The sequence below is a fragment of the Cyprinus carpio genome, chromosome A25, assembly GCF_018340385.1.
Source record: "Cyprinus carpio isolate SPL01 chromosome A25, ASM1834038v1, whole genome shotgun sequence".
NCBI classification, from domain to species: Eukaryota; Metazoa; Chordata; class Actinopteri; order Cypriniformes; family Cyprinidae; genus Cyprinus; species Cyprinus carpio.
In genome coordinates this window covers 19262226-19286886 of record NC_056596.1, presented here as the reverse complement: position 1 = coordinate 19286886, position 24661 = coordinate 19262226, and the positions used below count along the sequence as shown (strand labels likewise).

The 24661-nt window shown below is 35.6% G+C and overlaps 1 protein-coding gene across 1 annotated transcript in view; it reads left to right on the top strand.

The window, feature by feature from the left end:
* trim44 (tripartite motif containing 44) overlaps positions 1 to 22157 on the top strand; it is a 37598-nt gene extending 15441 nt beyond the window's left edge. The window contains exons 3-6 of the mRNA XM_042715815.1: positions 3549 to 3626; positions 9839 to 10153; positions 12935 to 12954; positions 21124 to 22157. Coding sequence (XP_042571749.1) covers positions 3549 to 3626; positions 9839 to 10153; positions 12935 to 12954; positions 21124 to 21205 — 495 coding nt within the window. The 3' untranslated portion in view covers positions 21206 to 22157. The remainder of the gene's footprint in view (positions 1 to 3548; positions 3627 to 9838; positions 10154 to 12934; positions 12955 to 21123) is intronic.
* Positions 22158 to 24661: the final 2504 nt, after the last annotated feature.

The following is a 24661-nucleotide window of genomic DNA, read 5'->3' as shown; positions in this document are numbered from 1 at the left end:
CTAGTCTAACAGAAGTTTTCAGGTACAGAATTTGAATTAAAGTTATCAAATAGCACTCCATTGTCTTCACTGTATAGATCAAATATAGATTCATTCTTATTAAATTTACAAAAGTTATTCAGTAATGAGCAGTGAGAGTATTTTTTTTTCTGTTTTTTTTTGTTGTTGTTTGATTGACATAAAAAACAGACAGCAGCAGGTTTATCTGTCTGTACTGATAGATTCAGCATTTTGAAGCCTAGAGATTTTGAAGCGTAGAGTTTTTGCTTCAAAATGATGTGAAAATCATCTCGATTACTCGCTCACAGAAAACAATATATTGATTTACATTTTTTAAGACACTTTTTGTGTAGGAAAGGTATATGCGAGAAGGCATCAACAATAACTCATAATTCAGTTATTCAAATCTTAAAAAACAAAGACCAGCATAATGAGCTGCATAATGTGCCTTTCAGCCAGGTGTGTGACTGAGAGAGAAGAGTTACAAGAAAGACTCTGAGGAAAAAATAAAACATTTTTAAACTAATATTAATATTTAAACAACTATTAACATTATTGTTATGGTTACTGATACTAGTACTAATTTATAGAAAAAAAGAACACAATTACCACATAGCACACATATTATCAGTGATATTTACAGCTTACTTGATACATTTACACCTCAGAGGATCCTCGGTATAACACATTCAAAATACTTACACCAGAGTAGAGGATCAGAAGCTTAGTTACATTTAAACACAAGCATGCTTTGTATGTAGGCCTATACATATATATATATATATATATTATATATATATATATATATTTATATATATCCGTGGCTCAGTGGTAGAGCAATATCATAGCATCACAAAAGCAAAATATATATATATAGTTATATTTGTGAACAGAGAATAGCCTATCTCAGTAAAGTGTTCCTGTGGCTCAGTGGTAGAGCATTGTGTTAGCAGCGCAAAAGGTTGTGGGTTCGATTCCCAGGGAATACACGTGGCAGAAAAATGTATAGCCTGAATGCACTGTAAGTCGCTTTGGATAAAAGTGTCTGCCAAATGCATAAATGTAAATGTAAAGTTTTGTCTAACCATTCTTACTGACATTAGGCTAGCAGGAATATTTTTTTTTATATATCGTATTGCTGTTTATGTTATATAACATAAAAAAAAAGGAAACAAAAAAAAACCAACAAAAAAAAAACAACAACATCCTGGCATGTTGAGACATTTAGATGCTGTGAATGAAACTTTATAATGTTTCACTTGATTATACATTTAGTCAGGAATTATAGTTTGAAAAAGTCTAACTAGTAAAATGTGTACAGGTCACGTGAAAACTAATACAAGTAGGATGATAAAAAAAGACTTACTCATGTTTAGGATCTCTGCTTAATCAAGCTGTTGCATCAGTAATCCAAAAATAATCCAAATCTTCTTGAGGTGAATTCTTTCTTATTTGTCACAGCAAGTCTTATCTGCGGTGAATTCAGTCTCATTCCTCAGCGCAAAGTCAAATGTAAAATACTCGCTGCTGTGTTTGTTGTTATGGGGCGTTTACCCGCGGCGAGTTTCGCATGGATGATTATAATGCCAATAGCGCACTCAGCGCGTGGGCATGGTCGCATTAGATATAATGAAGGGAGACGTGAAAGACGGACATCGCGTTGGTTTCATATGGATTACGTTACCACAGAATATTTGTTTTCGGCAGCACTTGTTTAGTTTAAAAGTAAACATGTCAGGCTGTCTATAGATATCTCTCTCATGTCTCTGTGTTGAGTATTCACTGAGTTACAGTTCATTTTAATGACGTGTTTCTAAATGAAGATCACCACAGACCGAGGCTGCAGACAGCGCACCCTGTTTGTTTTCTTTATTTTATAAATGCACAAAGTTTTGTTGTTATTATGTGTGTATACAAATAAAAGTAGACCCTTTACAGATTCAATTGATGTATTGCTCTTATCTGTACGATCAAAACTGAAAGTGTAATCAGGAGATGCATCAAAACGCATATTTGCGTTAGTCATTCAAGCACAAAAGCGAAAGAGAACTCAATTCAGTATTCATGTGCTGTCTAACGATTTCTATGTAAACAAATTTTTGTTTAATAATAAAATAAAAGAATTCCATTTTAAAACGATTCATTATTATTACCCCTGCAATTAATATTAAAGTAAATTCAACCAATTTTTTTCTCCACTCTACTCTTTTTGCCAAGAAGAGGAAGAATCTCTCTCACAGGCCTCCTTCTGGTTCCACTTCACCCCATATCCAGTTAGTGAAGCATTGATTTCGATCACTTACCGACAAGAACACACAACCTCTAGTGGCATCATGTTAACCGTTTTCAGAGTTTCAATGCTCAAACACAAGCAGAAGAACAAGAATCATGCGATGACAATGTTCGCCAAATCTAGCCTTAATCTGCTGCTTCACCTCTGCTGAGGTCTGAGGTGATGCAAACCCAATGGGATCACAGATGTGGCAGAAGCTAACATCCCCATTAGTTGCAGAAGCCATGAGGAATCTTTGTCCCTAGTCGGAAGTGAATCAGTAAGAGACAAATATTTTCTTTCTAAGCATGTGACAATGTTGCAGACATAAGAGAAATTAAAAGAGCGTTCAGAAAATGAATTTCCATTACAAAGCCTTATCTAGCAGAATAACAGTGACCCCACATTGACATGACCCACCTCTCAATGTTTGTATCACTATGCTGAAGCTACACCATGTTGCTTTATTACCTCCATGGTGCAATCCGGAGAAATTTGGTACTTTATAATCAAGCTAATGCTCCCTTCATATGTTGTTTATCAGAAAAATTCTCAAGAAATTGCTTAATCAGATTCACCATAAACATTTCAGTTCCCACTGCAGCCTTTTTGAATTTGAAAAGTGTCTTTAAGTTTACTAGATTAGATCAGATCAGATTATTGTTATCCAAAATCTTCATCATTGTTTTTTCTTTCAGTCCTAGGCCATCCGCTCAATTGGCCAGTGCCATGTTGTCAGTAGCAATCGCTGTAGAGAAGATTTTACACCTTGGCAAAACTAGGGTAACTAAACTTTAGGATGCTAACTGACATGTAGCCCATTTAAAATAAATTATGAGACATTTAGATCACAATTTTGTGAACCTGAGTACCCTGATGCAAATGCTCTTGAGAGCAGCCAGGCTTCTGTTTGTGACATCTGAGATAAATAAATAAATAAAAAACTGTTCAAAGAAACTTACATAGTCTTAAATGGTTTGTAGAGGCACATTAATTAATTTTCCATGTGTCTTTTGGCTTTTGCATCAGCATATATGTACACAACTTTTATAAAATAGACATCAGAAACACTATTTCTGAATTAACTAAATAATTCTGAATTACTTACTATTACAGTAACTCTTACTTTCTCTATTGCTTTTTCTTTGAATGTCAGTAAAACACTGGTCTTATGAACAACATGAGGTGAATCAATTATGACAGAATTTTCATTCTTGGGTGAACTAACCCTTTAATAATTGAGAGTGACTTCTGAATGTGTTTATTTGTGTTACAGAGCAGAGAAGGCATTGACCTGCTGGAGCGCACACATGAAATATCAGAGAAGATCAAGGCCAAATGGATCAGCCCGGATGTGAGTCACATACATAATTAGGGCTGGGCGATATATCTAACGATATGATCATGCACATCTAGTCAGTAAATCTGGTTCCTTGATTACCGCTAAATCGCCATCACCTGCTTTCAAATGGAGCGGCATTTAATAGACAGAGTCGTAGTTCACTGACAAGGCACGCAATATCGCGTTGATTATCGAAGGCGATTCATCTGGGATAATGAACGCGATATAGACCCCTCAAAAGTTTGTAAACATTGCAACGTCTCCGGGTGGGCGGGGCTTAGCTGGAGGCAAAAAGAGGCGAGGACGCAATGTTGACAAGCGTAAACTAGCACGTTTTAGGAGGGATTTATTAAACATGGATGCAGAAGAAGGTTCGGAAACTGTCCGAATATGTACAGTCACTGACTCTGCGGGACCGTGACAAAAAAAAATAATAATAAAAAAAAGTGGGAGTTAGCATACATTTATCAATTAATTCAGTTGATCACTCAGTTCACTGACCAAACCGTTATCTGACCAAAATATAATGACGGTGAATAACATTACAGTAGCCTAATTTATTTATTTATTTATTTTTAGCTAAGCCTGGTGTAGTTCCTGTATCTTGTTCTCACTGGAAACATTTAAACCAAGTTTTGGATATTCCTAGACAACATATGATTACTTTCGGGTGGTTTGGGGAATTTGTCAAGGCTTATTGTCTAATGTAACCTATCGCTGGGCTAACTATGATTAGCAATGTGTGTTATTTTAAGAGGCCATTCAAAGGATGGCACACTCATCTATCGCTGTATGTTTGTTTAACATTTAAGCTAGCTAGTGCGCTGAAGGTTGGCGACTTTGCACCTATAAAACCCCAAATAAACTTGCTGATTTGTACTAGATAAAACCAACACACCAGTACATATGCATAGACTTTTACCTAATATGAAGGGTTGCATGCAAACGCACGAGCATTATTTATGAATAGTCTCTGCTGATTGTAACTAGATAAACCCCAACACACCAGTCTAGTCTGTACTGCAAACCGTATTGCATTCAACCACAATTGTCTTCTTGATTTCTGTGAAGGAATGTCGGCCGGGATCCGGTGAAAACTCAGAGTTTTGAACCAAAAGTGCTGTCCTTCTATTCTGGCAGCCAAAAAACACAACAAGACGACATTTTAAAGTCAAAACCTCAAACTTTTAGCGCGCCTGCTATGAGTTCTTCCTTATGTTTTGCCTCCAGCTAGAGCGGTGACGTCACCGTGACGTAGGCGATTAAGGGGTCTATTGCGTAGCTTGTCAGTGATCTACGGCTCTGTCTATTAAATGCCGCTCCATTTGAAAGCAGGTGATGGCGATTTAGCGGTAATCAAGGAACCAGATTTACTGACTAGATGCGCATGATCATATCATTCGATATATCGCCCAGCCCTATACATAATTGCCTTAACACTTTTTTTTTTTTAAAATAACCATCCTGCACTTAAGAATCTGCACCCACAGCACATGTCGCTATCGGAATAAGGGAATATTAACCAAATAAGATGTGCCACAGTATGTGACTTTTTATGCATCACTTTCTAGCCCTGATGAACTGAGACAATTTCAGTGACTTGCACAGCATGTTTACAGAGAACTACATTGATTACAGCATCTCCTAAAGAACTAGTAAAATACCTCTGGAATGCTAATGTGTGCAACCTCTCATGAATGAATGAATGAATGATGCATTTATATATGCAGTATGCTCTAGTTTAGTTTTTTACAGTTTTTACAACAACCTGTATCCATCTGCTTGGTGGGCCAACTGAACACTAGACATCAAAGATCTCTTTCATGATATAATGGTGACAACTATATTTAGACATGTTCTTTTAGGAAATGGCTCACTTGTGAGCAGCCAGCTTGTTTGCACAGGGGACAGGTATTGATGCAGCTTTCCATGGGTGACTTTAAGACTCCTGGTGAGGAAGCCGAAGGAGCTCCATCCTTACAGAAGTGAAAAAAATTTCTAGAAGTCTAGACTGGCTGAGGTGGATTAGCTTTAATCACGTGTGAACCACCTTATGTGAGAGAAAGTTCATCAAGCTCTGTCATCACTTCACTGTGTCAAATGAGGCCACCAGTAAGCAGCAACAATTCTCCTCTGGGTGTTTATGAACTGAGCACATGATGAAAGTATAGCTTCTTACATTAGTCATATTGTACGAGTTCCAAGGAAGTACAATTTTTAACTAAGTTGCCAATCGATTAAAAAACAACAACACCTAATTAATCAATTAATTAAAAACAAACGATTTTTTTCTGTAAATAATCACGTTAGTATATTATATTTCTATTGTCATAATTTTACATAAAATTTCCAAATTAATGTAGAAACAACATAAATATGGTATATTTTAAATGTGTTTAATTGCATCTTATTACAAGTTATTACAAGTATTATAAGTAGCCCATTATTAATGAAGGCCAATATCACTGATACTGTCACGTAAAGTCCATTGATGAAGACGATAATGATAAAAACAGAACAATGTTTATTCAAATAACAGCGTGTAAACACAAACAGTACCAGGCAAATAAAAGGTGCCACGCTGTCTGAAGTGACTTTCTGTGCGCACGTCAGATGTCTGTGTTCACAGTAGGGTTGGGTATCGAAAACCGGTTCCATTTTTGAACCGGTTCCAAATTTCCAAAAACCAGGTATGCGATAAGACGCGTGCATTTTGATTCTGCATAACGATTCCTGCGTTCGCATTTCAATTTGATTAAAAACGATTAAGTGCAGGAACGGAAATAATTTGAAGTGCAGTGCAAGCGCGTGCACAGAGAGCGGCGGTCGCGCTGCGTGTTCCCGGTTTTTGTCCGTTCTCGGACCGTTCCATGTATTTCCATTTATTTATAAAAAGAAAACTATGCAGTGTTTTTAAACTTTTAATTAATTTTAATTTGCTATGGTATTTTTTTTTAAAGCACAGGCAAAATTCCTCTTGCAGTGTTTTGTAGGCTGCTGATTTTTGCTCATGTTATTCAGCTGCAACAGAATGCTTTTTAAAAAGACAGAATACATGTTTGACAGCTAAATGACTAAATTTGACTTAATTTTTTTTTTTATATTGAATTTTTTTATCTTATTGGAATTTAAACTAGGAATCGATAAGAATCGGAATCGATAAGCAGAATCGGAATAGGAATGATACAATTCAAACGATACTCAACCCTAGTTCACAGTGAGTGCTTCACAGCCAGTACCCAATTAATGTCTCTTTTGTGTCTTATGCTTGATAGCGTGTTCATATAGTCTACTGTGATGCTAGAAAAAGGATGCCAGGAAAAAAAGAATGCCACACACACACACACACACACACACACACATATATATATATATATATATATATATATAAATATATACAGAGCTGGGCAGATTACTTATGAATTGTAATCAGTTACTGATTACAGATTACATGACAAAATGACAAAATTTGTAGTCAGTAATATAATCTCTTAGATTACACATTTTTGGTAACGTAATCTGATTACTTTTGGATTACATTTAGATTACATTTGTGCTAACCCTTATTTGATATCATATATATTGAATTAGTCTAATCTTGTACTATTTTGATATATACAAAAAATATATATATATATTCCACAAAATATATTTAATTCACCAACAAGGGCCACAATAGCTTCTTTTTCAAATGCAATGTATGGACAGCTAATACTTAAAAAATACTAACACTAATGTACCTTGCTGTTAGTGTTTGCTAGTAACAATGAATAAAACAAAATCACATCAAATGATTTTAAAGGAATTTACTTATAATTAAGTAAATTTAGAAAACAGCTACATTACAAAAAACAATATTGAAAAACATGAAATTCACAGCAATAATACTGCCAGGTCAAATATTTAATCTAACAAAACACTAGAAGTGTATATGAATGTATCAATAAAAAACATAAAAAAATAGCTACATTGCAAACATGAATTTTGAAAAAGACTAAATTCACACAGCAATGCAATTTCTATCCATCTCAAAACATTTTAAGTGCAAAGTAACAATGAGGAAATAATATTAAAGAACATGAAACTCAAAACAATAACACTGGTAATACATACATACATACACATATATATAATATATTATTATATATATATATATCTAAGTTATATATATATTTAAATCTCAAAACACTTGACGTGCATAAGGTAGTAACAATAAAGAAAAATCAACATTACAAAAAATATATTAAAGAACATATTAAAGGCTGTGTTCCCCTCCATTTTCCATTATCTTGTTACTGATTTCTTTTGAGCGCGATTCTGACATCCCTCCCCCTCTCCGCCGGAAACACTTGAAGAATCACGAACGTATATATGTTTAATAGGAAAAAATATAAACATTAAAAAAAAGAGGAAATTTAGGAGAATCAGTGAATTGTGAGCAACTTATTACCATTGTGTAAATTAAATGTAATCATGTAATCCATAAAAAAGTAACTGTAGTCTGATTACGAGTATTTTAAAAAGTAGTTTACTCTAATTACAAGTACTTGAGTTTTGGAATCTGATTACGTAATCCAGATTACATGTAATCCGTTACTACCCAGCTCTGTATATATATATATATATACTACTGTTCAAAAGTTTGGGATCAGTAAGACTTGTAATGTTTTTTAAAGAAGTCTCTTCTGCTCATCAAGGCTACATTTATTTGATCAAAAATGCAAAAAAAACCTGTAATCTTGCAAAATGTTATTAGAATATAAAATAATAGTTTCTATTTAAATATCCTTTAAAATATAATTTATATCTGTGATGCAAAGCTGAATTTCCAGCATTATGACTCCAGTATAAAAGTGTCACACGATCCTTCAGAAATCATTCCAATATGCAGATTTATTATTAGAATTATCAATAAATCAGCCAAGGTGCAAGCACAAAAACACATTCAGCAAAATATTGTTTAAATTACCAGTATTGACCCAAATTCCTACATTTCAGACCCCAGAAGGAAAAAAAAATGCTTAAATATAGGCTAATTTTTCATTAAATAAAAACCTTTTTTAGACAAATTTTGTAATCATTGTGTAAAATTAGCTACGGGATAAACCCCCAACCCAGACCCCCCCAAAGAAACTGACCACACCATCCCCCCTGAATTTTTTTTTACAATTCGACCACTGCCTGCACCTGAGTCGGCACAATAGCGGAGAGCTCACAGCTCACTCAGGGTTTGTCAAAGGTAAGATGGCCTTGTCAATCTACTATCTACTATGGGAAGGGCCTGTGCAGACCTACTTCATTCTGACATAATTCTCAGAACAGCCTGATTTGAGAAAGGGGATTTTAAAAAAAAACACTGGGTGGATTTTTATCATTATAGGATAGATGTGTACACATTTCCAACACACATTTATGTACAAACAACTTGTAAAGTGAATTTTGGATCCGATGACCCCTTTAAATCTTGCATTAAAAAAAAAAAAACAGCTGTATAGTTGTGTTTTGGTTAAAGGAAGAAGACAAAACAAAACACAATGGCACTGGTCATACACATCTGTCTAGTGCATATAACAGCAATTAAAAAGCAGCACAGTGGAACACTGTGGAAAAAAAAATACATCCTCCACCTCCATACCATCCCATCCCATATGTATGTGACTTTCTTTCTTCATATGAACACAAGTAAAGATTTTTAGAAAAAATAACCCACCTTTCTTCATATAATGCAAGTGTACGGGACGTCCAAAGATGATGCTTCAACATCTACACAAAGTAAACACGTGGTAAACCATACGACTCGATATGATGAATCAATGTCTTAGGGATATGCTAATATTTAATTGTTCATCTGAAGAAAGAAAGTCATATACATCTGGAACGGCATGAGGGCGAGTAATCAATGAGAGGATTGTCATTTTTGCGTAGACTACCCTTTAAAGAGTCAGATGTGATTCAGACAGAATTAACGTGTGTTGAATTAATGAAACTAAACCATATTGTGAATTTGGTTTTCCTGTTTTTTTTTTTTTTCTCTTTTTTTTTTGGATAAATTGTGCAGCCCTTACCGTTACTATATTCCAAGCAGCCATAAATCTGGATGGACCAGTGCCATGATGATCCTTACATGACCCCTTATTCTGTTACTTTTTCTTGTTTTGTTTATATGATTATCACTATATAGGTTTGTGTAGCTGGTTTCAATTTAGCTTTTGTTAATGTTTCAGATGAGTGTAGAAGATCTGGAGCAGTATGTGAACCAGCAGTTCGATGAGCTGAATAGGCTGGTTCGCCTTGAGGAGTGGCGTGTCCTGCACCTGGTGGATTTAAAGGAGGCGTTCCTCACTGCCCAGGCTGCTGAGAAGATATCTGAGATTAGTGTCCACACTGAAAAACTGCAGGAGGAAATGGATTCTGTCACACAACAGCTGAGTGAACTGGATCAAATAGAGCAGAATGGAGTCGCCCCTATGTCCCTGGCCCCACTGTTGGCCGCCAGACCACCACGTCCACCTGAAGCTCTCGTGGAGCCCATGCCACTGGTTAGTCCCTTTTGCACATTATTTCAAAGTAGTTTTACAGAGAGGAAAAAAAAAAGAGTAATCAGATCCTTTAATCCAAAGGGACATTTCATTCAAGGTATACATTTCCTGGGAATCAAACACATAACCTTGGCATTGCTAGGGCAATGCTCCACTGTTTGAGCTACAGGAATGCAAGTACGAGTCATATATTAGTTAGGGAAACTCTAGTAACTAAAGGATATTGATCAATTTGTAATTAATTGCTTATAAGGTCCATCCCATATTGTTTTCTGAGGTGGTCAAAGAGATATGCTTTGCAGTGTAACTGGCGGTTGTTCATTCATGTATTCTCAAAGTCCCTAAGATCAATCATAGTTTCCCAAAGTGGTCCATGCAGTCATCAAGCATCGGAGATGGTGTAATGATGGACCTGATACAGGCATTTTTATAATCCATTAATCCATATTATTATCATGTCAGCATTTCATAGTTATATTAATGTTATTCGTGGAAATAAAATTTCACAAGACATTTGTAAAAATAAGAAATGTCCTTTATTTGCCTGTTATTTGTGTGTTCCTTGTTAGCATTCCCTGTCAATACAACTTGTGGTGCAGAGATGAGTCATGGACTAAATAAAAGACTGCATAAAAAAAAAAAAACCAAAGAGAAAGAAAGGGAAAGGAAGCTACAGAAGGGCAGACAACTTATGACTATTTTCAGATGAAAGGCGTGCATTTGTTATACAATTTGAAAACTACTGGAACATTAGAAAAGCAATCACTTTACAGTTACTTGATGTGGACAAGACTTCAGCATTCCATATTTGCAGCAACGGGTAATGGACAGTCACCAGTAAAATCAGTCTGGAGAGGCCTTTGGATGAATCCCTACATTTAGCCTCCAGAAATCTCACATTCAGGGTAGAACATCAAATTTTGATGTTGTCCATAATGTGGCAACTTTCTTGTTATCAGACTGTGATCTTCTGCATGAGCATTGTGAAAAGTAAGACATACTGCAGAAAGATCCTGGGTTGTCTTCATGCTTCACACTGCTTATAATTTGCCCGGGGTTATTCTGGGTATTCGAGCGCTGACGTTTCACTTTGTACATTCCTAAACCCTGGGTAAATAGTGTCAGGCTTTTCCTGAACATACTGTATGAATAAAACTCTCTCTTCTTTGCTCCAACTGATGCGTTTCCTATCACCATTAGACATTTTTCTCCTCAAACACTGAAACAACAATTTATACAACACGCAATGTTTCTATGGCTGTCCAAAGCACAGGAACACAAGTCACTCGATTGGGTGTCCATTGCTAAGCATCTAGCTCTAACATGCACTTAGTAATTTGAGTTTCAAAATTCAGAACACATCAAAAATATGTGTAACGTTTCCTCCTTTTCAATCTCATTTTAAAGCTGAGAAAAATCAATGAAGCTCTGATAATTAAAACAAGTCTGGCACCAATAAGGTGTTTTTTTTTTTGGCTACACTATGTATTTGGATTTACGTTTATGGAATTACTTTTGTGTCTTTTTTATGCAATCAAACATACTGTGCCATTTATTTAAAATAAATAAAATAATTCTTGCTAATAATTTTTTAATAACATAAATTAAGTAATTGATAATAAAACACTTTGCACTGAAAATAAATATTCTGTGAAGTTTAAACACTTTTCATTACACACCCATATATTTTGGGAACTGCATAGAATATTTATTTGCAATGCAGAGAGTTTTGGGTAACACTTTAGTATAGGGACCAATTCTCACTATTAACTAGTTGCTTACTAGTATGCCTATTATTAACTTATTGGCTGTTTATTAGTTCTTATAAAGCACACATTCTTCATGACCATATTCTACATACCTAATCCCAATACCTTAAACTTAACAACTACCTTACTAACTGTTAATAAACTGCTAATTAAGGAGTTTATTGAAACAAATGTCTAAGTTAATGGTTTGAATTGGACCTTGCAGTCTTTTTTTAATTAAAATAGTTAGTTTTGCTCTCAAACACATTGTTTAATTGAATAAAAAAGACACAAAAGTAACTCTGTAAGTATTGTTTCTGATCCCCTTAATTCTGATAACATCTTTCAAAAGTCTGTATTTCTTAAGCTACTATTCATATGCTTAAATGTACTTTAGAGATGGTGAATTTTTGCTAAAATGCAGTGACATTATGTTAAAAAGTTAAAGTGGGTGTACAATATTAAATATGGTAAATACAAATATAAATACAAACATTTAAAATGGCATATGGCCAAGGAAGTGACAGATGATTGTGATCGTTTAAATAATCCTCACAGAGTGATGTGACATAACTTGAATAAACACATTTCTTTCCTAATCATAAACACTGCAAGCACAATGTGCTTGAGAAGGCCTGACAAAGTAATCAATTAATCATGAGTGAAAATATTGTCATTTCTTTTTTAACATAATAATTACATTTTCACAGTTATCAACTAATAATATATCGTCCACTGATATTTAGCTCCATCACTATACAACCCTTTACCTGCCTGTAATTTCCAAGTAATTCTGAAACCTGTAACACGTTATAGTATGGTAACCTACTCTTGAAATTGTCAGTGCATCAGAACTGGCAATATTTTGAATGTTGAAGGCAGGAAAAGGCAGCTATAGAAGTCTGCTAATAAAGGTTTCGAATGCCTTTGTCAGTCATGATACCCAGGTCCTTATCTGTAGTGTATGGCTTATCAGTTGAACAGTGATCTCAAAAGAATAACCCTTTTTCTTTCCTTTTTTTTTTTCTTCCAGAATCCTGATTTGAGGCTAAGGTAAGATATCTAAAATGATCACTTTCAGGTACTTTTAAATATTACTATTTTAAATCCTATAAAAAATATAATTCTGTTCCGTGATGCTGTATGGCACAGTACTATGCAGCAAAACTAAATACAACAGACCCCATTATAATAATTTATTCTGACTAAACTGGTTGCGATGCATTGCGATGTGTTACAGCAAAACAAATCAATTTTTAATGTGTTATTAATCACAGAAATAACCACTTTATTTTCCCCAGCACTAATAAATATTGTTTCTGAAAGTGCTAAAACCATATTGAAAAGAGTGTATGTCACACCTCTATTCATCAGTTTGCACTGGATACCAATAGCAGCTCACATTAAATTCAAGGTATTGATGTTTGCCTATAAAATAACCAGTGGCGTTGCACCCTTTTACCTAAATCCACTTCTTCAGAATTATGTGCCCTCCGGAAGCTTGCGTTCTGCAAGTGAAAGGCACATTAAAGGGCTGTCCCAAAGAGGCACAAAATCACTCTCACTGACTTTCACCTTAACTGTTCCCTCCTGATGGAATGACCTTCCCAACTCAACCCGAGCAGCTCCTTAGCCATCTTCAAGAATCGGCTAAAAACACACCTCTTCTATTCTAACTACTCTTTTTCTTTTAATAAAAAATAAGTAAATAAAACACTCTCTAACACTAGCGTTCTCTATTCTATTTCTATTCTTTCAACTTTTTATTGGTATCTATTTAAAAAATGACCCACTAACAATAGTGTTCTGAATATTTTTTTTTACTTTTTTTTTTTTCCTCAAGAACACACCAGTGGCTCATTCCCAGGACTATTTAAGCCTAACCCTAACCCTAACCCTAACCGCATAAACACAATCAAGCTTTCAAAAAAAGCTGATCAACCACCCCTTTAATATTTTCTGCCATTTTATGAATAATTTTCACAAATTAACATTTTTTTAGCTTACAGGTATCACAGTTTGTGAGCGGAGTGGAGCAGCAACAATCTCCCCTCCGCGCTCCAAGCATTCAATACTCACTCCGCTCCAGCTCCGCTCCGGGTTCACCATTTACCCGCTACACTCGCTCACTGATATCAGACACACCGCTCTGCCTTCACTCCATGACAAAATTTATGGCTATTTCAGTATGTTTTGACCAGAAGATCTTTTCTTCACAGAAGATCTGTTCATAACATAAATTAAAAGAAAAAAGAAAAAAAAAAAATACTGGGAGAGTAGTTTCAAAAGTGGCTTATTAAAATACTAGTGTGCAAACTTAACATTGGTTACATTTGTTTGAATGCATTACTGAGAGAGCGATTGCATGTGAATAAGTGTTGTACCTGTTTAAATCTTGCTTTCACCCAAAAATATTCTGGAACAAACAAAGTCCTTGAGAACTATACATGTCCGTTACTGTCATCATAACCTTCACATTCTTTCTGATTTGAATGATCCATCTGTAACAAGCTGGCTAAATATGTTTAATATATGAATTCTTGATAAAATGCAGTTATATTTTGGGCCATTGGCATGAATTGTGCTCGTGATGGAGCGGTAGTGGAGCACTCTTGGAATGAGAAAAATCCACAACGCTCCAACTTTTTTATTTTTTTTGATACATTTTTCATTAAGTGTTACAGAAAATAGTTATAACAGACATACATCAATAAGAACAAAGTGCAACAATTTTCCTCATTTAAATTTTCCAAAATTTTCCTCATTTAAATGACTTCCTTTTTAAATGCCATACCACTAGGCATGGGCCGGTATGAGATTTTGACGGTATGATAACCTTATCACGGTTTCACTGTATCACGGTATTGTTGTTACAGCTCTGAAATGTGTTATATTTTTTAAATGACTGGGTAAAAAAAAAAAATATATATATATATAAATATATATATATATATATATAATCTATATATATATATATATATATATATATCCCGCTGGACACAAATTTTGTTTTTGAGCAACATACAGAATATTAGAAACAGTAGAATTAGTTTATTTTTTTCTTTGATTTGTTTTCTAAAAAGAAAAAAATAAAGACTGACATCTTTATTTAACCTAAATCTGTAATTACAGTTATTTAATTTTAGTTATATATAATTCATATATCATTTATATAATTTCATATTATTAGCTATATAATAATAATAATCATACACATAATTTGATTTAATAATAACCCAATTTGAAGCAAAAACAGAATGTTCTGACAAGCTTTGTGAAATTATACCACGTAAACTTTTCAGAAGACAGTCAGCTCCCCTCAGAAACACTTTCATATAAACCCCCAAATCAATATTGAGGCTTTTCTTCCAATAGTTTGTGCATCATGAACAGTGAGTGATCTGCCTGCTACAGTATTTTTCTCTGTGCCTCTGTCTTTAGCGTTAACAGACTTCATATTTTCACATAAATTACATTTTGGAAAATGATTGCATCGCAACGCAGTTTGTGCAAGTCCAGAACAGAGAGTTTTAATGAGGCAAAAAATGGCCGGTTGCCGATCGCGTAAAGGCCAAAGTATATTTCGGCCATCCACACACCATCAGCATTATGTTATTTTCGTCATCAAAAGGGCTCGCGGACAGCCGCGCACCCCATGGTACTGCGCATGTGTCGAGCTCATCTGTGTGGACGCGGCTGTGCACGAGACAGAAAGGAACGCTGAATGTGAAGTGTACCCGGGCCTTAAGTTCGGCCATCCTACACACACGTGACTGACCGCTTGCTCGCACCAACAGGTGGAGGAGGGGTCAGTGTTACTCTCTACACTGCACTCAGCCTGAGGGATTCCTACTCTTTCAGTCTCTGGGGACGGTATAATGGAAAATATTAGTCGTTTTGAAACCGTGAATTTTTCAAATCGCGGTATACCTTGAAACCGGTAATCGGCCCATGCCTACATACCACCCACCCACCCACAGCAACCATCAAAAAAAATAAAATAATAATAATTATTATTTCCTTCTGCATCACATTAGGTACAATCACAAATAGTTTGACGGTCCGACTTGTAAAACATCTGCTCCTCATTCCATTCAAAATCACACCACTCCACTTGACTCTGACAGTTAATAACAGTATTGTTTTCACACCAATTTCATTTTTCCAAGTTTACTTTATTTATATAGCACATTTAAAACATCCACAAGACTGACCAAAGTGCATCACAAAAGAAACAGAATCATAAGAGTAGTAAGAGCACACAAAACAGACTAAAAAACCAGAATAAAATAAAACACAAATAGAAAATATAATAGGCAGGAATATAAAACCTAAAAGGCCAATGAAAACAGATGGGTTTTTAAAAGAGACTTAAAAATGGTCAGAGTAGGGATCTTCACTGGCAAGTCATTCCAGAGGTTAGGACCAATTACCAAGAAGGCACGGTCACCTCTACGCTTAAGTCTGGAATGTGGAATTAAAAGAAGGTTCTGTTCACCAGATCTTAGGCTTCTCGAGGGGATGTACTGATGCAGCAGATAGCAGCTTCATTGTGTAAAGATTTAAAAACAAATAATAAGATTTTAAAATGTATTCTAAATTGAACATGCAACCAATGAAGGGCCTTTAAAAGCGGAGTGGCGTGATCCCTTTTTTATGTTTTTAAAAGAAATCTAGAGGAAGCATTTTGGACTAGTTGAAGACGGGCAATTTGAGCTTTAGAAATGCCACAGTATAATGAGTTACAGTAATCAAGACGTGACGTAATAAAAGTGACGTGATGCCATCTCCAGAGACTTTTCAGTGAGGAAATGTTTAATTTTTGCAAGTATACAGAGCTGATGAAAACTGGACCCAATCACCGTGGAAATTAGTTTATAAAATTTTAATGAGTCATTTAAAATAACACCCAGATTCCATACCTGTGAAGACCTAAAAGCCGATAGGGATCCCAGGTCAAAATTAAATGCTTTCATATTTTCTGAAGGGCCAAAAACATTACTACAGTTTTCTCCTCATTTAAGGATAAAAAATTGAGATAACCAGGATTTAACCTCATCTAGACAGGATAAAAGTGCAGTCATGGCCAGTGGATCATTTTTCCTAAAAGGTAAATAGATTTGAGTATCATTGGCATAAAAGTGAAAACTCACTCATTTCATATAATGAAAATAGGGAGGGGGCCAAAATAGAGCCTTGCGGAAGGCCACAGGGGAGAGAAGCAGTGGAAGATAAAAATTCTCCTAGCCTAACCACATATTTCCTGTCAGATAAAAAGGACTGGAACCACTTTAGAACTGTGCCAGAGAGACCCACCCAAGATTTCAGTCTATTGATTAATACAGAGTGTCGAAAGCAGGTGATAAATCTAAGAGAACAAGGACCACAGAATCACCCATATCACTGGCTAAAAAGATGTCATTTAACACTTTCAAAAGAGCAGATTCAGTACTGTGGGCAGCCTTAAAACCAAATTGAAAGTGCTCAAACAGATTATTCACAGCAAGGGAAGATTGAAGTTGGTTCTTTTAATTGTGATGATTTTGGCTCACATTTAACAAAAACCCACCAATTCACTATCTCAACAAATTAGAATATGGTGACATGCTAATCAACTCAAAACAAAACACCTGCGTTTCCTGAGCCTTCAAAATGGTCTCTCAATTTGGTTCACTAGGCTACACAATCATTCATGGAGAAGACTGCTGATCTGACAGTTGTCCAGAAGACAATCATTGACACCTTCCACAAGGAGGGTAAGCCACAAACATTCATTGCCAAAGAAGCTGGTTGTTCACAGAGTGCTGTATCAAAGCATGTTAACAGACAGTTGAGTGGAAGGAAAAAGTGTGGAAGTAACAGATGCACAACCAACCGGGAGAACCGCAGCCTTATGAGGATTGTCAAGCAAAATCGATTCAAGACTTTGAGTGAACTTCACAAGGAATGGACTGAGGCTGGGGTCAAGGCATCAAGAGCCACCACAAACAGACGTGTCAAGGAATTTGGCTACAGTTGTCGTATTCCTCTTGTTAAGCCCCTCCTGAACCACAGACAACGTCAGAGGTGTCTTACCTGGGTTAAGGAGAAGAAGAACTGGACTGTTGCCCAGTGGTCAAAAGTCTTCTTTTCAGATGAGAGCCAGTTTTGTATTTCATTTAGAAACCAAGGTCCTAGAGTCTGGAGAAGGTGGGAGAAGCTCATAGCCCAAGTTGCTTGAAGTCCAGTGTTAAGTTTCCACAGTCTATGATGATTTGGGGTGCAATGTCATCTGCTGGTGTGTTTTTTGAAAGCCAAAGTCAATGCACCCGTTTACCAAGAAATTGGAGCACTTCATGTTTCCTTCTGCTGACCAGCTTTTTGAAGATGCTGATTTCATTTTCCAGCAGGATTTGGCACCTGCCCACACTGCCAAAAGCACCAAAAGTTGGCTAAATGACCATGGTGTTGGTGTGCTTGACTGGCCAGCAAACTCACTAGACCTGAACCCCAGAGAGAATCTATGGGGTATTTTTAAGAGGAAAATGAGAAACAAGAGACCAAAAAATGCAGATGAGCCGAAGGCCACTGTCAAAGAAACCTGGGCTTCCATACCACCTCAGCAGTGCCACAAACTAATCACCTCTATGCCACGCCGAATTGAGGCAGTAATTAAAGCAAAAGTATTGAGTACATGTACAGTAAATGAACATACTTTCCAGAAGGCCATTCATTAAAAAAATTTATTTTTATTTTTTATTTTTATTTATTGGTGTTTTGAAGTAATCTAATGTTTTTGAGATAGTGAATTGGTGTTTTTTTTTTTTTTTTTTGTTTTTTTGTTAAATGTGAGTCAAAATCATCACAATTAAAAGAACCAAAGACTTACTACTTCAGTTTGTGTGCACTGAATTTATTTAATACACAAGTTTCTCAATTTGAGTTGAATTACTGAAATGAACTTTTCCATGACATTCTAATTTATTGAGATGCACCTGTAGATGACGCTTTAGTAGAGACATGAAGAAGACTGGGAAGAGACATGGAATATAAAATAGGCCTGTGGTCAGAGAGCATATAATCAGAAACTATAATATCAGAAATGTCGACACCGTGGATATGAGTGGCATCTTTAACCCACTGTATCAGGTTAAAAACATCAATTATATTAAGGAATTCCCTTGACAGCGTGTTTGACTGACAGCAAACATGAATGTTAAAATCGCCCACCAATAAAAAAAACAATCAAATTTAATAACAATGTTACCAGTAAAATCACTGAATTGCTGTAGAAAGTCCTTGACTGAATGTGGATCACCCCTAAGTGGACAGGACTGTTTCAGTCAAGATGGAGATGTTGGCCTTCGAAGCTGGTGTAAATATCTACAGAGACGGCGCGACATTGCACACAATGAGAGTTTTTCATTACAGTCACTAACCCACCCCCTCGTCTATTTTGGCGAGGTGAGCTAAAAAATGTACAGTCAACCGGGACCAGTTCAGAAAAAGGGGTAAGATCGCCATCCTTAATCCATGATTCAGTGATGAACATAAAATCCAAATTGTGTGAAGAGAAAAAGTCATTCAGCAGAAAAGTCTTGTTCACCACTGAACCACTGATTAAAACCATATTGAGGAGAGTGACACTCTGTGCAGCGGCCGCAGCACACCAGGAGCCGCTCCAGTTCTTCGGAGAAGACGGCCGGTCTGAGGAAGGCCAACCTGAGGGACAGAGGGTGGGAACAGGGGAAGAACAGGTCAAAGCCACTGGTGAGCCTGATCCAGGAGACGCCAGATCACGCTCGCCATAAAGCGGCTCACGAAAGGGGCTTGGGATACAGCCCGCATGCAGATAAAGTGCCCCCTAAATGCTGTTTTCTGATAAAAGCTGCAATAGTCCAGCCTAGAAATGACAAGGTCCTGGACGGTAAGTTGTGCAGCATGCTCATCTTCCTGATATTGTGCAGTGCAAAACTGCGTGATCGAGCTGTCCTTTCAATGTGGTCATGAAGGTCAGCTGGTCGTCAAAGATTACCCCCAAGATTTCTGACTGAACTTGATGGGATTGTTGTTGATGAAGCGAGCTGAATGGTGAAATTGTGCTGTAGAGTAAGAGTGGCAGGGAAGACGAGAAGCTCTGTGTGACGAGTGGTGCAGGGCCAAGAGCTGTGGGAGCAGAGCGAGCCTGCCATTATTTTGAAAATAATATGTTCTAAATAAATAAAATCAACAATAAAAATGTTTCTTAAAAACTCAATATCAGGGTTTCTGTGGGTCTTAAAAAGTCTTAATTTGCTTTTCCATAAATTAAGACTTTAAAGGTCTTAAATCGGAGCAGAAAGGCTTCATGGTCACGGCATTAATTGTTGTGTGCACTGCAAAAAAATTATATTTTGTTTCCCAATACAAATATCTAAACATCCATAAATCAAAATTCTGAGAAACTGAACAAAATATTTTGAGTTTATGCCTAAAACAAGAACAAATATCTGTCAGTTTCCTCTTTTTTTTTTTTTTTTTTTTTTTTTTTTTTTTCTTCTCAGATCAATAGTCAACGAGGACCAGCAACTGTTTGGTTACCCACATTCTTCAAAAGATCTTCTTTCATAAAGAGAGAAATTCATACAGGTTTGGAACAACTTGAGAATAATGAAATGATGACGATATTCATTTTTGGGTGAACTATCCTTTTAAAAAGGTCTTAAGTCTAAATTTCCCTTCATAAAACCTGCAGAAATGAATTGAAATTGTCAAAGCATTTCAATCATGTAGTCTAGCAGTGCAGTTTTACTTATATTGAACATGTCTGGGTTTCGTCAAGTCAAGTCATCTTTATTTATATAGCGCTTTAAACAAAAAAGATTGTGTCAAAGCAACTGAACAACATTAATTAGGAAAACTTTGGTTAAACTAATTTGGTGTTGATTTGAGCTATATATCAGCTATAGAACCTACCTACAAAGCCCTGGCAATTACTTGGCAACATAATAGCATACATAGTCAAAATGTAGCATACATGTTAACAGTTGATGTAAGGCAATTTGTGCATACTTGCACAAAAGTGCATATTTCCTTTGTGCATATGGCCTACCACTTTCAAAACAGACCCCTGTGACTCACCATTATATCTATATATTTATCTTGATTTAGTGACAGAGTTTTAACTTCTTGTTCATGTGTAGGTTTCTTCATTTTATGTCTGAATGTAAATCTATAATTCATGAGTCTTCTTTCCACTTACAGAGCAGCAAATCAAAGGAGGGACCCAGAAGATCATTCAGTAGATGAAGAGAGAGATGATGCATACAGTGGACATGCACCCTAAAACTACTCTTTCATTCTCCTTTCATACCTCACTTACTGCGATAAAAACTATGACTGTAACTGTGCTGATCATCATGTCTTAATTTGAATACTTACAGATTTTATGTTGAACCAGTTTAATTCCTTTTTAATGAGAGGTAATCAAATAATATGTAAAAGCTGGGAAGGCAGGAAGAAAACTGAAACACTAAATTCCAAAAGAATATTTGGTCTGTTATTTGTATTGTGTTAAACAAACAAAAAAAGTTCTCTTTTGATAGAAAGATTTTAAGCAAGTGTTTAACCATTTAAACCAGTTACAATGTTTGTTTGTTTTTTGTTTGTTTGTTTGTTTTTATTTGTTTTAACATTTGCTTGTAAAAATACATACCACTCCAGTTCAATTGTATGTTTCATGAAATGTGGTCTCATACCATCCAAAATCACCTTCATGTCATTATGCTATACCTTGATTCTATTTGATCTTAAACCTAGAAGAATATATATTTGTCCTAGAATTTTTTTTTTTTTTTTTTTTTTTTTTTTTTTGCATTGCTTCTAGTCCATTTGTTGGATGCTTTTTGTTTGGCAGCAAGAAATGTACAATTCCCTGGATCACTGCTGCCTGGTATACCAAATATGTTTCAGCCCTTATCGTGATCTGGCTTAGTATGTTGTCTCTGCAAATGACTTGTATGCTTTTTTCATCATTGGAGTGACCTCAAAGTCTCCTGTTTTAAATATATGTATCATTCTCTCAGTGATTTGCTGCATTAGTAGATTTCTCTTTGATACCTAAACAAACTATGCTTTGCTAAGGGGAAACATGGCATTATATTTTTGATATGGTCTTTGATAGTGTGCAGGAGGGCACTGACCTCTGCAACAATTAGATTGGTTATACCCACTTTCTCCTGCTTTTGTTCTTATTAATCTTTTCTGTAAACAAATAAAAAAAAGGTTATTTTGATGTATTTATTTATATATTTTACCTTTGACAATCTGAAGGCTAAAGGGATTTTAACAACTGCATGGTGTCCATGAATGTTATATATGCTCTCAGAAAAACAGTAGAAGTTTTGATGTTCTAGCTCAACATTCAGACATAATATGCTTAATTACTGTCACTGTGTTGATCATTTCATTTAAGATCCTCCCATAATCTGAGCTGATGATGGAATTAATGATTTGATAATTAAAAATATCAATGCCTTTGTGGACTGAAATACTAAATCTGCCATTGTGCTTGCATTCTACCTTTAGAAGCAATTTAACATACAACATAATTTAACACACAATATAAAACAAAGGCCACCTGAGTAAACACATTCTTATAAACACATTATTTATTTATTTTATCTTTTATTGAAGCAAAAAAAATAAAAATAAATAAAAATCCAACACCTAGCAGCCATGTGAAAAATTATTTACTCATTTAAACTTAAATAGTGCACCTTTAGCGGCAATAATTGCAACCAAATGCTTCTGATAACTCGATATCTGTCTTTCACAGTGCTGTGGTGGAAGTTTTGCCCACTTTTCTTTGCAGAACTGCTTTAGTTCAGCCACATTGGAGGGTTTCAAGCATTTCCTGCCCATTTAAGGTGCTGGATCAGTGTCTTGCTATATAAAACAGCAAGTGAAAACCAGTGATTCTCATTTAGGATTTTCTGGCAGAGAGCAGAATTCGTGTTTCCCTCAATTCAGTGGTGCAGCAAGTTAGCCCTGGACCTATATGCAAAAACATTTGAACGGGCCCCCCCAAAATTATTGGTTAATGTGGGCTTCAACGCTCATTGTTGTCTTTTCTGAGGTAAATAACATTACATGATCATTCACAATAATCACAATAAACGTGTTTTGTTACTTTTAATATAACACAAATTGTAGCCTTTAAATTCTGTCAATTTTATCAGAGCAATGAATATGAATCAGTCATCATTTTGTCTATTAGATCCAGCATGGGATAAACATGAATGAATATAAGAAGACATGTTGAAAAAAATCTGAACAACTTAAACGAATGTCTCATGTAGGTGAATCGGTCGATCAATCAGTGTTTTGAAAATCCTCAACAAAACCACTTGTGAATAGTCATAACATAACATTTACCTCAGAAACGCCAACAATATAACTTTGCCAACATTGTTATTAGTTTCATAAATCAGTCAGTTAACCGCCACATACTTTTTTTCATGAGTAGGTGGAATTTTCACATTGATTTAACTTTATTCACGCTAAATAACACAACTTTCTCAACCTTGTAATTTTGACTTTATTTTGAAAATATTATGGAACTAAAATGCTGCCATATTTACTAAATTACTTAATGCAAACACACTTTTGGCACAGCCGCCAAAAATGCAAAAAGAAAGAAAGAAAGAAAGGAAGGAAGGAAAGGAAAAGGGGAAAACTACTCATTAATTTTAGCTGTAATTAATTTTATTTAATTCTCCAGGCCTTTCTCTCTGCAAATTCATCCACAATGTCCTTGGTATTTAATTTAAGGCTTCGTGTATTCTTAATTGAAAGAATGGCTACTTTTGATAGTCTTTTTGTTTTTATTACCTTAGATTGATTCATTTCTATCTCCATACACCGTGGGTCCCCTCACATGGAAGTTACCACCATGTTTCTACAGTAACGTTAGCCCTAAACAGACAAACTGCTCTACAGAGCGCATTTCTTCACTTTGTTGTTCTTCGAATAAAACACTAACACGATGATGAACAAGTGCATTAACATTCGCAATAACATTGATTTATTGAATAATTAAGTAAATATAATTCCTTGATCTACCTTTGTAAAGAAATCTCATTGCTCTCTGCTGTCTTTACCGACAACATCTTCACCTGTCGGCCACCGTAGCTTCTCTAAAGGGAGGGGTGAGCAGGGGACTGAGCCGTTGGTTGCTATTCGCAACCTCACCGTTAGATGCCGCTAAAAATTACACACTGCACCTTTAATTAAATGTTTTACAGAAAAACAGGTGATTTACTATTTTACTGTAAAATACAATAACACACATGCATGAGCTGATGTGTGTGTGTGTGTGTGTGTGCGCGTGTTTTTGTGACATCAGGACACAACTTTGTATAATGACATGGGTATGACACAGGTATTACAAGGAGAGGGTGACTTATGAGGACATAACGCATGTCCCCATTTTTCAAAATGCTTATAAACCATACAGAATGAGTTTAATGGAGAAAGTAAAAATGCACAAAGTTTCCTGTAAGGGGTAGGGTTAGGTGTAGGGTTGGTGTAGGGCAATAGCACATACAGTTTGTACAGTATAAAAACCATTATGCCTATGGAATGTCCCCACAATTCACAAAAACAAACTTGTGTGTGTGTGTGTGTGTATATATATTATATATTATTATATATTATTTTTAAGGACAATTTTATTTGTACTTTGCTTAAGTTTTAATCATTTTTTATCTTTTGAACTCCAAGCTTTTGAAATTCAATCTAC